We start from the raw sequence: 17,493 nt of genomic DNA on the forward strand, positions 1-17,493 counted from the left end.
TTCCGCTGTCTGCTTAGAAGCGGCGCGATCATGGCGGAGCGCGGTCAGCTACCTCCACCCGCGAAGCGCCTCTGCTGCAGACCCGGCTACGGCTCGGGATGCAGGCCGGGCGGGCGGGTGGGCGGCGCCGGCCCCGGCAGCGGAGCGCTCTGTGCCGGCCCCAGCTCCGCAGTCGCCGCCGCCGCCCTGGGGCTGCTGCCGCTGGGCAAGACGCAGAGCCCCGAGTCCCTGCTAGACATCGCGGCTCGTAAGGTGGCGGAAAAGTGGCCCTTCCAGCGGGTGGAGGAGCGGTTTGAGCGGATCCCGGAGCCGGTGCAGCGCAGGATCGTCTACTGGTCCTTCCCCCGCAGCGAGAGGGAGATCTGCATGTACTCCTCCTTCAACACCGGCAGCGACGACCCTGCCGCCGTTCCCGGGGGGGCCGCCGCGCCCGGCGGGGCAGCGGACGCCGCCGACGAAAACCGCCTGCCCTTCCGCAGGGGCATCGCGCTGCTCGACGGCGGCTGCGTCGATAACGTCCTGCAAGTCGGTGAGTCACCGGACGCGACGCCGGGCCCGTGTCAGTACCACCACCACCAGCCCCCCCCCCCACACACCTTCGCCCGGGGTGGGCTCCGCAGCCCCTCTACCCTCGGCGTGGGTGGGTTGCCCCGGCCCGGCGGGGAGCCCCGGCACGACGCTGTCCCTTTAACTCTCGCTGCCGGTAATCCGGAGCGTGTAATCCCGCTCGGGTCTGCCCCTTCCCAGCGCCCACCCCCGGTAATCCGGGTCACCGCCGTACCCCGGGCCACAATGGGGAGGAGGTGCCCCCCGCGCACACACCTCCCCGGTGGAAATGAATCAGCAGAAGGCGGCCTACGGGGGTGGTGTGCGTGTGTGTGTGTTGGGGGGGATGCGGCGTGCTCGGAAATAAAGAAATAAAAGCGAATGCCAGAGCCTGGTTTGAGGGAGGAGGAGGAAGGGGGGGAGCGGCGAACAAAGGCATTTCTAGGGCAGCGGCGAGCCGCAGGGAGGGGGCGAGATCCGCAGCGTGCGGGGGTGGGGGAGAGAGGGTGGGGGGCACGGGGCCGTGACAGCGAGGCGTGTGTGTGTGAGGGGGGGGGCGCGCTTCCTCCCGCTGGAACAATGCTCCCTCCTCTTCCTCCTCTGCGTTTAAAGGGCTGCGGGGCTCGGGGCTCCCCTTCTGCCGGGGGGCACACGCCTCGCCCTGCCTCCCCTCCACGGACGCTCCCGTGGTGGGGCGACGTGCACCCCGTCCGCGCGTGGGATCCCGAACTTCCACGCGGGGCGTGGGGTCTGCTTTGTAACCGGGCACTTTGTTCTCGTTTTCATGTTTATCTCCCACCTCTTAAAGGGAAAGCCAGACAAAAGGATCGTGCTCGATTTTCTAGTTGTTGTTATTATTTTTTAATGTAAAAACGCATCTATCTTTATTATTTCCCCCGCAGTGCATCCTGTCCCGAGCCTTTTGTTCACTGCACTTGCACTCCTCTGCATGGCCATTTATTTTTGCTGCTGCTGCTCCCTGCCTTGCTGCCCTTCTCAGAGTTGAACTCGAGACAATTTTTTTTTTTTAATCTAATTAACTTTCTTGTAAGTTTCATCATTTGATTTTCTCTCCTTTCCGAAGGTTGAGATGCAGCTGTGGCTCCGCGGGACTGGCAGAACCAGAAGCAGAGCTCTTGTAGTTGGGTTGGCAGCACTGAGATTTTTTTTTTTCCCCTTCTGCTTGTGCTTGATTCTGTTTGCAAGCGATGAGGAATGACAGGAGTGCACATAGGGAGGGTTTCTTGGATGATTGCATTTAAGCCAGGAATTCACTGTGAAAATAAAGCCAAGGGGTGATAAAGAAAAGATGCAATCTTCTCCAGGAGACAGACACCCAGCATGGGCTTTGCTGTGCTTGCTTTCAGCGACAGAACAGGGCCTCAGTGCGGAGTTCTGAAAGGAAAAAGTAACTTGTTGTATAGCTCCTGAAGGGGAGGGGCATTGAGTAATGTTGGCAAGGGTCAGTGTGAAGAGAGAAAATATGCATAAATACGACTGAAGTGTTGACTGCTGCTTCTGGAGCCCTTAAACAGGTTCCAGACAAATGCTGAAAATACAGTTGTGCTGTGTTTTTTTCCCAGCCTTCCATTGGAAAGCTGTGCTCCAGCAGTGTTGGAGCTGTTGATGGTGAGTGTCTCAGTGCTCTGGCAGCACCATGGTTGGGCCTGGAGCTTGGACAGGGCTCTGCTGGGTGCAGAGCTCTCATGCTAAGCTGGTGCTGCGACTGCTGCCGGGCTGGACAGTGCGACTGAACCCTGGGTTGGAACCGGTTCCATGTGACCCGATAGGGTGCTGCCTTGGGAGAGCTCTGATGGGTCTGTGCGAGCCGGGCTTGGTGGCCTTACAAATGTGAATTTGTATTCTGTGCAGTGTGAGTAATGGAAACTCTGTAAATGTTTACTGTTGCACTGTGGAAAAGTGCAGCTATTGGAGGAAGTGCGTTTTATTATGTATCAGTCCTAACAGCTTTACTTGGAATAGTGATGATCACTATAAGGGAATGCAGACCTGGTTAGTGAGGAAAAGGCATGAACTTCACATGGGTAGTTACATGGACCTAAATGCTTCAGGATTCTACATTTCTTAGTCTAGCCCAGAATAAACACTCAGACAATCTCTTCACAGTGACTCATTTCAACTACTACAATTTCAGAAACCTTATGTCTACATGCTGCTAAAAATTGTCACGTGCTCCCGGGTCATCCTTTGCACCTCTGTCTCACGTGAGTCATGAAAAGAGCAAGAGGACCTAACATGTCAGGGGTGCACACAGCTGATGTTCGGGGTGATCAGACATGGGGCTGCTGAGAGTCCTGTGACTGGTATTGTCCTGGCATGATAATGAGCATCACTTAGTTCCAGAAGACTTTCTCCAGAGAAACTGGCTTAAAAATTCTGCTTGCATCTAACTTATTGATGTTTTTTATAGCTTATTTTGGTATCTTTCAACTGGACTTGAAGGATTTTCTTTTCCTATTATTTAAAAAAAAAAAGAGAATGTAGGTTTCTGGAACAAACCTTTTCAACTGTATAAAATCTACTATATTTGTTTCATTTATTTCAAACCAAATATTTTTGGTAAAGATTGCAGGGTAAGCATGAAAGCACTTTGAGGAAATACAACAGTCTAGGAGAGAGATTAGAAGTTGACTGTGCTTTGCTTGGCGTTTGCATGAAGATGCCAGGAGTGAGCAGACGGTTTTAGCTGGTGAAGTGTATATTTGGTTCCTGAGGTTAGTCCTGAATTAGTGTACGGCCCTGCCTTGTCATCACAGTGGTGTCTGTCAAGGTTAGGAAGAAGTGTGATCCCTCAATAGCACAGTTGACCTGGCGAGAGCCCTTAATGTAGCTATTCTAGGAGAAGGGAAAAAAGCCTCCCTGTGCTCTGCTAGGATGTCTTTCTGCTTTGGGAAGGGCAGAGGCTGCCTTTGCTGCAGTGGCGGAAAGCCCTGCTGCTATATCTGCGTCCACATTACAACCACTTGAAGTGGCTTTTTGATACGTCACGTAAAATACTCCTAGAATGTCTTCGTCTGTCTTTAATTTGAGGTTGGTTTGTCTTTGCTGCATAGACCTTGCTTGCTCATATAGGTCTCCCTTTAAGGTTCTGTAGTCCTTTCCACAGTGGCATAGGGCTTTGTAATTGTGGTAGTCATGCCTCTTAGGTATGAATGGCAGGAGAGTGAGTTGGAGGGAAGAAACTTCCAAGGGAAGGAAAATGATGTATAGAGTTAATTGATGGGCACTTAGCACGGCACTGGAATTTAATATTCATGTTGTGAACTGGGAAGCTACCTTGTCTGGGAAGAGTGTTCAGCTGGAGTGTCGTTGGTATGGAGCAGCAGATGCAGTTATGTGAAGCCCCCCAGTGAAATGTGTTCAGAGGGATGCTACCAAAATACTTTGTGAAGTGAGACTTCTCAAATGTAAAATAATAGTTGGAACTTCCCGGGTGTTTCTTTGGTTCCTAAATGAAGTTAGAATTTGTGACTTTTTTTCCCAATTTTCTCTTAATGCTAAGTATTAATCTTTTGACTTAGTTGCTTTTATCACCTGTTGTTACAGAAGAGCTACAAGTTGGTGGTTGCTTTCAAAACCAGGAGAAGCCACCATTCCAGCAGGAGAAAGCTTTATAATTTCCCATTGGTAGCTGCTCTAGCTCTGTCTGAATGGGACATTGTAAAGAACCAGACATACATGTATTGTAATCAGCAACTTTCTGCTTCTTTTGGTGGATGATGATCTCAGTTAATAATTTTTTCATTCTTCCTAGCCATCTTTGCCCAAAATAGCATGGAATTATACAGCATGTAAAACAAATCCAATTTCTCTTCTATTGAGGTTTAATTATTTGAGTGCCAGCAGTATAATGTGAAACACCTTTCTGTTGATTAAAACCACACCAGGTATCTTATTAGAAATCTGGCACAGGTGTTTGTGCTATGAATTGAAATATACCTTTTAACAGACAATGATGATCTTCACAACTGCCTACAATATACATCTATTTGTTGATGCAACAAACACGACATATGGATTTAGCTTTTTTCTAAATAAAGTAATATTAAATTAAGTAACAAAACTAAGGCTGTTATTTGTTAATGTAAGCACTGTGTTCTGCATTAACTTCTTGGTGTCCTGGAATGTCTGGTGACCTTTTTCCAAGAGGAGAATGTTGTGCTAGGATTCTTCTCCTGGAAGAGGCAGAGTGTATCTACTGACATGCCACAGAAACAAGCATGGTTTCCTCAGCAGCCAGCCCAATGTTGGGGTTTGGTTAGGAACGTATGACTAAAACAAGTAATCTAGAATTTGTTAATACAATATTGTGGTAATGCAGTAAGCAAATGATGTCTGACTTTTTGCTGGGCTTCTTGAATTGCATCCAAGACCACTAGGGCTTTGCAAAAATACCTTCAGTGATTATGGTTTGAATTAACTTCAAGAAGTAACTACCAATATTTCCAGGTTCGGAGAAACAAGTAAACTCACTTTTAAATATTTCTTCCTGAAAGAGAGACAGCTGAATGCATTCCAGTTTCCTTGTTAGATTTGGAATGCAATGTATTAATTAGAGAACACGCAAGCTATTTTCAGTGAGTATACATGTATATTCTGATGGACTATCCTTGACCTTGAAGAATTTCTTTGGAAGCTTTTCTTCATAAAAATAAATAAATATATAATAAGGTGTGGGAGGGGGAGAGAATTACAAAAAAAAACTTTCTTTCAAGACTAGATTAATAAACATGGAAAACTTTGTCAGCTCCTGCCTTTTTTGAGTCTTTCTAAAAATATCTAATCTGGACTTCAAGAGAAAGTAAGCATTTTTCAGTGATTACAGGAAGCAGGAATAAAAACTGTATCCAGGCATGTCCAGCCCGTGGCCCGGCCCAGCTGCTGCCCAGTGGCCTAGCCTGGCCCGGCCCGACCCTGGGTGTGCACCACTGCTCCCCAACAGCCAAATGCTGGTGTGCGATGGTGTATATTTGCAATTCCATTTTCAGTTGACATAAATGCATGAACTGGGAATTTTCAAATGGAGCGTACAGAGTTGCAACCAGACATTCAACTCAAAAATCTGACCATGTCTCTTTACTTTTACTACTACTACTTCTACTCTTCTCTACTTCTACTTTCCTTTTACTACTGTGAACTTCTGCTCTTACTGTAGAAAAGCATTCCTCGCTTCACCATCAGCATTATTCACATCATTGCCTTTTGGTAGCACGTGCATTTGTGTACAGCTGTTGTCATGGATGAAGTACAGGAGTAACATTTCACCAAAAATCACTGATGAATACCTTGAGAGCTCACAAAGAATTCCAACCACCCCCATTGAACCAGGGATTGATGCATTAGTTTCACAGAAGCAGGGTCACGTATCCCACTAGTTCTGGGTTTTTGTTGCTCTCTTTTTTTTGTTTTAATAAAAATATTATAGAATGAAGCTAGTTTTGTTACTTATATACATGAACTATATTGTATATTTTATGAGGGCTTCTCCAAAAGCAATGCATGCTATTTTGTTAGGTTGGCCCACCATGCTGGAGGTGGGTGTTGGTGGTGTGGCGATAAAACTTTAGTCTTCCTGCCGGTATTCCGTTACATGTTGTTGCTGTGTGACAGATGGCAGCAGAGGGGCATTCTGACAGAATGGTGTCTGGCATGGAAATGTGTGTGAAGCAGAGGTGTGTCACTGAATTCCTCCATGCAGAAAAAATGGCACCTATTGACATTCATGGACGCTTGCTGACCGTTTCTGAAGACCGAACAGTGGATGTGAGCATGGTGAGGTGGCAGGTGGTGCATTTCAGCAGTGGCGGCGGTGACAGTGGGGCTTCTCTGCTGCTGCAGATTTTGACAAGCGTGGCATGCAGACTCTTGTTCATCACTGGAGAAAATGTGCAGCTAATGATGGTGGCTGTGATGATAAAGAGTGTTTTGTAACTGAGGATTTGCTCTATCGGAAAGCGTCATTGTGCTCTGTAGCTGTTGGAATTTCCATGGAAGTATATAAGAGGCATTACTTTTGGAGCAACCTTTGGGTGTGCAGCACAAAACAATTTCTGTTTACTAGATGTGGCCCAGGAAAGCCAAAAGGTTTGACACTGATGCCTTGTAGAGGCTTTCCATGTAATTAGAAATAGTAGGATAAATCTGTAATGAGACAGTGTCCTTGCTGCACTAGAATTTAGTAATTTGCTTCCGGTTAAAATTTTTAAAACAACAACAAAAAAAACCAGCACACTTTTATGGAAAAAGTTTTATGTTGACTTGACCTAACAACTTACTGTTACTCATTTTTTTGTCAGTTTTCATGTTTCTAATGTTTCATATTTACCCCCTAATGTCAAGGGTTTCCTCACTTCAAATAAAACAATTTCCATTTTCAAAACTTGCTTTCAGTTTAAGAAAGTGATTCAATCTCTGTGTACAGTCAGATGTTTTGGTATGTAGCAGTTCTTGAATTTGAGCCAGTTGTCATGCCAGCAACTGATGCTTTCTCTGTCTCTCTTTGCTTTCAGAGATGAATGATTAATTAGAAGTGAAATTTGTGTGTAAGGGTAGGCTGAAGCTGTTTAAAAGTCAGCCTTGGACAAATTGTTTTTCCTTAACGAGTGGCTAGTTGCTGACTTTTGCCATAGCGTTTGCTGTTCTTTTTTTTTAACCTGTTAAACCTTTATATAAGACTCTGAAGTTCTAATTAAACCATATTTAGTGAGAAATAATATATGATATCATATACAGCAGTTCTCACCAGTGAAGGTTAAAGTATGTTGGGTGATACCCTGTAAGATGTATCTGCATGGGTTTAGTTTCCATGTCACCTGCTGTTTTGGTAATCTAGTTGTTCAGACAAATCCTAAAGTTTTGTAGTAATGTGACAAAATGTTAGTGCGAAGCTATGGTAATACAAGAATGCAGCTGACACCCTTTCACTTATTTTCTCTTTAGCTGATTTTCTTTGGGAATTAGATAGGAGAATTTACTGCATCTTGAAAGGAAAAATAAAAGAAGGACCAAACTATTTTAACTGACAAAAACTATTCTAATTTATGAATCTGCTTGTCTGTCACAGGAATTAATTTGAAATTTTACAAAGTTTTCATGTGCAATGAGGGCACAGATTTAATGTGAATTCTTATTGCCTGGAATGAGTCAGCCTGACAGCATGTGAATAGTTGACCACTGTCCAATAACTGCACTTGTGCTGGGAGAGCTGTCTTCTTGAACTTCCGGTTTTTCCTCTTGGTTCACTATCTAAAGCTATCTGTGTGAAATGCTTCTTTCAGATGGATGTGCATGCAGCCTTTAACATGGCTTTGTAGCCTTCTGTGACCTGGATCACTGGTAATGTTGGCCGGGGCTGTGTGCACTGGTTTGCATTCTCCTCCTACCTACGTGGCAATTACCATGATTTAGTGATGCCCTTGCAGTGCATTACTGTACTGGCTTCTGACGAGGCAGCTGAATGCATTCATCCTTTGTTGCCTTGGCCCTGATGTTAAACACTAGGATGTCTAGAAAACTTATGATCTAAGTCACTATCTTAAAAAAGTTGTTTTGTTGTTTTGTTGTTTGTTTGTTTTACTTAATTCTGCAATTGTGTAAACAGAAAAGGAGCATAGCCTTCTAAAAGTAAGCAGAGTGAAGAGCATTCCTTCATGGTTAAGTCAGAACCGATAAAAGGCCTGCTGTAGAAACTTAGTGGCCATACAAAAGCAGCTTTCTGATTTGACAAAATTTCTGAATGGAACTGTCTCCCACTGTAGGCTTTTTACCTATACTTCATTAAGCCTTTCTGAAAATTGAAGAACAAAATGTGAAGGAGGGGCATTGTTAACTGTATTTAAAATATATTTTAAGGTAATTGCGATGCGCACCATCACACTGTAAAAAGAAGACCTTAATCTTTTCTTTCCCTCTAACCCTTTCCTCCTTGTTGCAAATGAGTGCATTTGACAGTCTTGAAATATCTGGGAATTTTTGCTTTGGAAATGCATGGGCAATGACTGAGAAGGTCTGACGTTAATTGGGAGGATGCAGCAAAACCTGTCAGTAAGTTTAAATTCACACTAGTAGAGCTAGCTGATCAGATACATCGGAAGCTCATTTACTGAATTAATGTGCTAAAAATTCAGGTGGCTTACATTTTGTCCTGCTTTATTTAACAGTCTGCCTGTTTACATAAGTCATCTTTCATTGTTAATTGATGTCAGACCTCAAACGTGCTATGGGACTGTTGGAAAAATAAGTGTGGAAAAGTGGCATAATAGGAAGAAAGTTAACAAAAGTAGGCGTTAATACATCTTTATTGAGTCTGTTCGACTTTTTTTTTTCCCAAGAGCTAATTATTTTCAAGTGATCATTTTAAAAGATGGGAAAATCAAATGCTGCATAGCTGTGTGACTTCTAAGAAATGAGACACTTTGTTGTATGCAAGCCAAGTTTAACTGCTAACTGGTTACTGACAGCCGGTAGTAATGCAAATACAGTGCAGGAACTGTGCAGCAGACTACAATGTTTAATTTATACTGACTAATGAAATAAAGAACATTTGACCATTGAGGCACTTAAGATTGAATAAACTGTTTTATAAAGTGTGAGACAAATTTACAGTCTGTAATACACTAGAGGATCAAGTTTGCTGTACTATGCTTATTTTTGTATTTCTATTATTGTGGGATTTGGTGATAGAATTTTACTAGCATTGACTGTTTTGGGCTTGTTTCCATATGCTTCAAGCTTGGCCTTTTTCTTGTTTTATACTAATAGCTTGTTTTCTGTCTTGGTACCTGTGTTCAGCTATGTGCTCGGCTTAGTGGCTGTCAGATCAGCTTCTCTGTCAAATCAGCTTCTAGCTTACCCTTGTCAAGAGCATCTGGTGAGTTTTATTAATACTTGGTTTCTACATTGAACTTTGATACTTAGGCCAGCCTGAAGTTCACAGAGTGTTACTCCATCTTCAGTGATGACTGATGGATGGGATTGTTAATAAGTTTGTGGAAAGTATAAGCAACTGCAAGTAGTGTGGTCTTAGGGTGTCATATACCTGGTGGCCAGTCATTTTTGCCACTCAGCTGTAGTTTTGACCATGGAATAATGGCAGATAAAATGTCTGTATTAAGAATACTAACAAAAATGTCAATCAGTAATCATCCTGAAGTCATCTGGAAAACTTGAGAAGTTTTTTGAAGCGCTTTATAGTAAGCAATTGATTACTTGCACAGCAGCAGTTGCCTCAGTGAAGCACTTGCTCTCCTTCTTACGTTTGTGGAGTACAACACACTGCTTTGGAAAGTTGAAAAGTAGTGTTAGTAAAACGCTTGTTTGCATATTTACAAAACTGACCTTGGTGACCACATTAAGCATGACTTGTGCTTCAAGACAGCTCTGCTGAGCCCGGTAATTCTGAAAGCTCAAGAACAGGGAAAATCAGTAGTCTAAATGAATTGTTTAACATATTAGCTACGTGGAGGAAACCTGGAATGCTTTTCTTCTGAAATACTGTGTTATGACCAATGACTGCTGTGCCAGCTGGCTGTACTGCTGATGTACATGCAGAATGACTCTCAGTTCTGCCATTGATTTAAGTTGTAAGCCGAAACCTTGCAGACTGACCATTAGCGTCTCATGGTTAAAATATCAAGTCCACTATATTCTGTATCTATGCCTGGATTTAGTGTAGCTGTATTACATAGAAGTATGAAACTTCAATTTTACTTCTAGAGCAGAGGAGTAACATAAAGCGTATAACTGTGGTGTTAGATTTTTAGCTCTTTGTTATTGCAAGTCATGATATGTGAGATAACAGTCACGCAGCTTTCCTGGTCAAATCTAAATGCATGAACTAATAGAGATGACTTCAGCTGAATGTGCTGCTGATGTCTGAATGAGAGACAGTGACTAGAAATAGGACTTGATGTAACAGATGCCTTGGCAGTCTGACTGGATAAGGAAGCTGAGAAACTTGATTAGTGCTACTTAGAAATTTTAGAAGCAGCGCACTGCCTAGTTTTACTGATGATTTTCAGTGTCCAAACTTTACATTATGTATCCTGGCAATAATTTACAGTCTTAATTTCTAAGTAGTTACGTAGATGATAAATGTCAGTGGCTGCTTGGTGGCAGGTGTGAAGAACTGTTTAGAAGTAAACAAGAGTTCAGCTCATCGAGTAAGATATACTTGAAGACAAGAGAGGTAGTAAGATGCTGAGTTGACCTTTATAGATGAGAGACTAGGAAGATAAGTGGGGAAGTGATGATGTCTGAGATAAGATAGAGGTCAAAGAGCTCTGCAGATTTCTGAAGAGTTGTGTTTAATGAGGTTGTAGTCTGAATGACTGGCCTCTCCCTCTTTATGATCTACTTTCAGAGGATATTAGTGAAGGCGTGAAAGAAGATAGATTTCTCCATTTTGAAAGCTTTGTTTTGTTTTGTAGAACAGATTAGCAATCTAACTTAACTGTTTTATAGATTTTGAAACTGCAAAAATGTTTCAAGCTATGAAGTGAATGGTTGCTTGTTCTGTCCTCCCCCTTCTTACATCCTAATTTCAGTTTTAGAAATTCAGTGTATCTGGCACTATTTTTCAGAAAGTGCCGACTTTTCTGTTAAATATAAGGTTTTTTTTCAGAATGTGCTTTATGAAAGCAGAAGCTATTTCTGCTGTGTGTTACTGGAGACTCCATCATTAGTGGTAAAAAAAAAACAAACAAACAACCAAAACAATTGACTTTTTTGTACAGGTTTTTGAAACAGATTTATTCATGGGGTTAAATATGCATCGATAAACTCATATGTTTCAAATTAATTTGTTTTACTATAAGATGTAGTCAAATTTTGTCTTAATTGTCTTAATTCTAATCAACAGACAGTAAATGGCATAATTTTAAAACAATCCGTTCTGTAAAAATCCAAGTGTTTGTTTTCATATCCTTTCTTTTCCCCCACAATAGTAAGTGAATGTGGTACCCAGAGTTGTGAACAACTGACTTTTATTTTTGGGGCCATATCTTGTGCTGACATAGGGATAAGAATTGGAGAGGCACTGAAGAAAGGATAGGAATCTGGCAACAAATGATGCATGGCCTTGTTTGGCATTTCTTTAGACAAAGGTAGGAAGAGGAAAGAGAAGAACTGGCTGCATTGGTACAGCCTGAAGCTATAATGGGTAGAAACTGCTAGGGACAGAAAATACATGTAAGCACTGGAAATGCAGGGATAATGTGAACTTTGTAATTTTAATAGCGAAGAGATCCAGTTTTGTGGGGTAGGCGTTGTTAAAAGGGAGGATTTGTATATGCACAAGGGGTCAAGGAAGGGTGCCGATGTCAGAAAACTGAAGACGCTCAGTGTGGAGAGTAAGCTTGAAAGGACTGAGATGGCAGTAAGATCAAAGCTCTGATTTGGCAGTAAGACCAAACTCCCTGATTACTCAAAGCGTGGAATGATAGTGAAATGTTAGGCAGGATAAATGGGGAAAATGTGAATCATGGATATGTGCTTCAGTGAATCCCTGCCTGTTATGAGGTCCATTTTCCCCTCCCTACTTGAATAACAAAAGGAAGTTAAGAAGTAGAGATAAAGTATTGAGAAACATCTACTGAAAGGAGGAAGCAGAGGAGGATGACTGTGCAGTGAGACACTAAGCTGTGATTTTAGGAAGTAAAAGGAGAACCACAAAAGCCAGTAAAGGTCAAAAGTGCCAGGAAAGGAGTCTTCTGCTTATAGAAGTACTGAAAAGTAAAGCAATCCAAGTTCTGATACGCATCCAGAAAAATGTCCTGAGCCTGAATGTGGGTAGCACGATGTGAGGGAATAGGGAAGGAAGTGAAAGCAGGTCCCTGTGTCTTGTGCTTGCCTGGTGCCAGGTGATGCTGCAGTGAAGGGTGTGCTTGCAGTGAGGATCGGACAGGGGAATGCTACTGAGGTAGATTGCAACTTGGTCTTCACTGTGTCTTGGTGCAAGCAGCACAAGTTGGATCAGTGCAGGCTGGAGGGACCTCTGACTGGCCTGCCCCAGCCCCTGCAGGGCTTGGGGCTGCCACATGCTGCTCTCAGTTCCTTCCTTCCAAGGTTTTGGTCAGGTGGCTTCCCACAGAATTGGTGTATCTGTGTGCAAACAAGGCTTGTTAGAAATACATACTGTAGGCATTGAGTGTCAGTATCCACTGTGGTGGCTGCAGCTCTTGTAGGGGCTCTCTTAGCTCGAGCTGCTCAGAGCTTATTGTACTGGCCAGTGAAACCTGCACTGAGGCATAAGGGTGCTGCACCAATGAAAGCATGAGACCAGTGGACTAAGGTCCCTGTAAATCCAAGCTGAAAGCTCAAATACAAGCCTGGTGTCTAACTTTCTAAGGCTAGTAACCTTGGGTTGCCAAACAGATCATAAATGACAAAGACCATAAACCTTTACTCAGAGGGAAGAAGTTGAAACTGTATTTCCAGTTACAATTTAGCAGTGTTATCACCTTACCCCCCCCTCCTTTTTTGAGGGAGTAGGCACATTCCTTAGTGACCAAGCCTGCTGCTGTAAGGAGAGCTACTGATGGCAGCAGTGCAGCATGGTCGTAACGCTTCCTGGTGAGGCTGGGAGTTGTTCTCCAGGAGCTGTTCCAGTAAACGTGCTCCCTCTTGTCACTGGATGAACTCCTCCAAGGACAGGCTGCAAAACAGGCCTATCAAAATAAATATATTCCATTGTGAAATACTCTAGTCATGAATATGGTAAATGAAATAACTGACTCATTTAGTGTGCTGTGACTCATTTACTGCTCTGTGCCTCATTGTGTAACTCTTAGAACAGAAAATACATATTGCTGTACTCAAACATGTATTTTGAAAAGATTTTTTCATGATTGTCATTTTCAAACTTTACCCACTGTGAAGACCAACCACTGTGTGTTACTCACCCTGAAGCCACATGTCTGCTTTAGACTGGCTTAAGTGCAGGCCGCTGTCAGAGGGACACTGCAGTTCTCAAGCTTTTACCTTGTGCCAGGATTTGTATAGCTGTGCAGTGAGCTGGAGAATTGTCCTGCTTGTGAACTTAGATCTTGTTCGGTGAGCTTTACCTTCTTTATTGGTCACATGAATGCTGCTGTTGATTCAAGGGAGAGATGTTGGGAGAAGGGGGCACTAAGAAGGGAAGGCTTCTTTCTGTGCCAGTCACACTTTGATCAGTTTAAAGTTTTCTTGAAGCCCTGACTACTGCCTGGAAAGGAGATGTGCTTGGGAATTCGCTCTAGTCAGAGGCATCCTGACTGCTGAGGGTCTGCAGCATGAGCCTCTCCCTGAGCTGCGACATCTGACAGGCCTGTGTATGGCAGTCATCTTCCATACATCTTCACCCAGTGGTCTTCCTTATTGCAGAACCTTGACTGAGAAAGCAGTCATACTACCACATTCACCCTGTGATTTAAAAAAAAAAGCCAAACAAATGTTTACTTTAAGAGTACAGAAGGGGGAATACGTAACAGCTTGCTCTGGTCATGTGTGTTCTCTTCTTTCTGTATAGCTCTTGCAAAAAGTACTTTTTGTCTTTGAAGTTCATATGTTGCCTCTTCTGAGGCAATACTAAGCTTCAGTATACCTTTGTTTTACGCAGGCTTTCAAGGTTATTTTTCCCTTTGTTGTGCAGTTGTTTAGCCAGATAACATATTCCATGTTTTTTCTCATTCAGAGCCATTGATAACATTGATAAAGCAACTGTTCTTGGCTTTTTGTCTGGTCAGGTCTGCTGAGCCAACACAGCTAAGAGTGAGCTGGAGTGTTTTCTTTGTTTCTTTGAGCTTTAATCACTTGCACCTTAACAATCACGCTGAGGGCTGTGGGGTTGTGGTGGTACATCAGAGACTTCACCTAGCTTGCATGATCTTTGTTACTGCTAGGAATGCATGAGAAAGAAACAATGGAGCACAACCTGAACCTCAAGCAGAGTTTGTGGGGCTGGTAAGAAGGGAGGAAATAAACCTTATTGCTTGTAAACTGAGCACTTTTGATATGGGCCTCCCTGACAGTCTGAAATAGTTTTGTGGGGTTCCAGTATCACTGCTGCTTTCTGGAGAAGAACAGCAATTGAGCAGAATGTCATTACTTTAGTATGACTTGGACAATGTGCAAGTTACATGGCAGCTGCTCCTGTTAGTGAGGCATATTACTGAAATCATCTGTCTTCAGGACTGGAATAAAGCAGATGTGTGAACTATTCCAGATGGACTGAAGTAATGCAGAACTAAACTTACCCATAACTGATGAAGGGAAGAAGGGCATTGGGAGCCCTGTTCTATACTTTGGTGATGATTAGCCAATTTTCAGAGCAGAAGTGGCTTTTTACCATAAAGAGTGATTTCATGGGGAGTTACGCAGGTCAGCATGGGTTAGGATACTTTGGCTTTCTCAACTGCTTGCACAGAGATTAAAGCTTACTGCTGGCTCACTTTCAAGAGTAGTGTGTTTTAGTGTGGAAGAATTGGCCTGGGTTGCTCACTTTTTAGAACTCTCTACAGATCTGCCTGGAGGATTGTGGCTGTCAGACTTTAAGGCATGTGTGAGACACAGTCCTTACGTTGTACAGTGCTTATGCAGGGTATTTTCCTGGTTGTCTTCTGTTGGAAAGAAGCCTGCATGACCTCCAACCCTAATTGAAGTGTCTTGTTTCCTTCCTAGCCTCTGCAGGTGGTGGTTGTCATTATTGTACCTGTTTACCCACACTCCTAAACGAAGTATGCTCTCATGTGAGGAAAGTGAAGCTACCCGGTCTGTTAACTTTTCTGCTTTACTGCTACTCTGCTAACACTCATGTAAAATTACATGGCTCCTTTCTGTCAAATTATATTTTAGACTAATGGTGGGTGTTTAACCTGGTACTTTTGTCAGATGACCGTGATTTCCACAAGCCATGTTTGTTAAAGAAATGTGTTTATACCAGCTTGAACTCTTGTCTACATAGTGAATAAAGGACAGTCAGGTAGTAGTCCTGCAGTTTTAGTTGCAAATAGTTTGATTTCATAGTTGTCTTCCTTTTAACTTTTCCACCTCTACTCCTGATTCTTCTTTACTGTTTTGAAGGTAAACACAGTCAGGGGAAATTGGCTGTTCAGAACTGCTGTAGTGAACTATACAAAGTACTGTTGCTCACGCGAAGCTAACAAGTAGGAAAAACAATGATCCCACAACTAATGGGAGGTTCTTTAAATGGCGATGTAAAACAAAAATGTTCAGTTTTGAAGCTTGGCTAAGCTATGTTCAGTATAAGACATGCTATTACAGGAAGGATGAAACACAGGATTTGGGGGAAAGTAGGGGGAAGAGAAACAGTGCATGTAGACTTCATTAATCTTCATGAAATTCTGAAGTTTGTGTCTAGATGTGTATACTTACTTATGCAATTTCAAGATAGTGCCACGGTTTCAGGTTAGTCTAGAAAAAGTATTTAAATTCACATAACTAACTTTTGGTTTTAATCCAGGGCAAACTTTTTTTTTCCTTAGTAACAAAACAAAAAAACCACCCATATTATTTTAAGGGAAGAACATTTAAAAGAGAGTTTAAGACCTGTGTGCTGCACTTGAGCAAACCTCCTCAAACCTGCCAAGCTTAGAATCTCAATGGAATTGATGTTTCTGTATGGAACAGACAGCTCACACCAGACGTTCTCATCACAGCTCACGAGGGAAAAACATTCTATCACCAAAAAAACAAGGACTCAACCTACTTCTTTGCATAAAGATTTGCTCATATGTTCAGAACTTTGCAAAACTGGTTCAGGAATCTTGACTTACACTTAGCAAACTTGCCAGAGCCATCCGTGAACATTGCATAAATACCTGCATTCCATCTGAAGGTGAGAATGCTGCTTGTGGTTGCATGGCCAGAAGCTGCTACTTGTCAGCTGATCGCTGTAATTTCCTCTCTTCAGACCTTTATTTTACACCTTCCTGAATGACAGCTGACCACTTTCCACTAGCAGGTAAAGTACTGTGGTACTGTGGATTACTTTCCAGTCCTGTTGGGAGACTGTCCACAGGGCAATTTCCGTAGAGCAATAAACGAGCTACCAGCCGTGCCTTTGTGTAGTTTTTGTTGCTGCAGTAAGTGTGAATCTGTGCAGGAGATAAGTCCTAAGACAACTCTTGAATTTTGAATTCTGAAGATAGGAGGAAGAGGTCCTGTTGGATTCAGATAACTGACACTGCTGAAATTGTTTGTGTAGTTTTATCTACTCTTGTGCTGTTTGAATTCAGGCCAGAGTATTCCTGTCAATTATGCTGTGCAGATGGCAAGTCTAGTCCATCCATCAGTCTTTTTAAATGTATCCATCTTTAAAGATAAGTCTGTACAAACTAGGAGGTGGGACTTGTGAAATTACTTTCACAATAAATTTTCTGCTCAATACATTCCAGAAGAACTTAGAGTATGTAAAGTGATTTAATGGGCTTTCATCAAGGTGAATCTGTTACAGGTTCAGGTTATAAGTATTAGCTCTGTTTTAGCTCAGAATGCTTGGACAGGAGGAAAAGACAGAATCTTGATTGATCTTGATGCCTAAGAGATGTCTGTTAGGAGTATCTTCCCAAGAACAATGCTGCGTCAGGTAATAAAACTAAAATATATTTGTGCCTAATGATTTAAACTTTGGCGATTGGGAAACCTCATGAGAAACCCTTCACTCAAATAGTCTATCTGAAACTTACTTTTAGGTAGGATTGGCTCTTCTTGATACATGCTATTGTGAATACTCAGTAAATCCAGACATTAAAATGGCATGTCAGTTTTTGGAAAATACTGTTTTCCTGGAGAGGAGGAGAAAATTGTATGGAGTGATGACTTTTGGTAAATATCCAGGCCTACACTGCTTCTTATTGAGCTTCACACTGCGCTTCCTCCTCTTACTTTTTCCTCCACACCATGTGGAAGTAACAAGAAGAAAGGACAGGC

General features: G+C 42.8%; 1 protein-coding gene across 2 annotated transcripts in view; it reads left to right on the forward strand.

Annotated features, from left to right (window-relative positions):
• Window positions 16-17,493, forward strand: part of ZSWIM6 (zinc finger SWIM-type containing 6) — a 112,603-nt gene continuing 95,125 nt past the window's right edge. For both annotated transcript variants that reach the window (XM_021379763.1, XM_021379765.1), the window contains exon 1: window positions 16-529. In XM_021379763.1, the coding sequence (XP_021235438.1) occupies window positions 31-529 (499 nt within the window). In that variant the 5' untranslated portion in view covers window positions 16-30. The remainder of the gene's footprint in view (window positions 530-17,493) is intronic.

This window comes from Numida meleagris, chromosome Z (genome assembly GCF_002078875.1).
Source record: "Numida meleagris isolate 19003 breed g44 Domestic line chromosome Z, NumMel1.0, whole genome shotgun sequence".
Lineage (NCBI taxonomy): Eukaryota > Metazoa > Chordata > Aves > Galliformes > Numididae > Numida > Numida meleagris.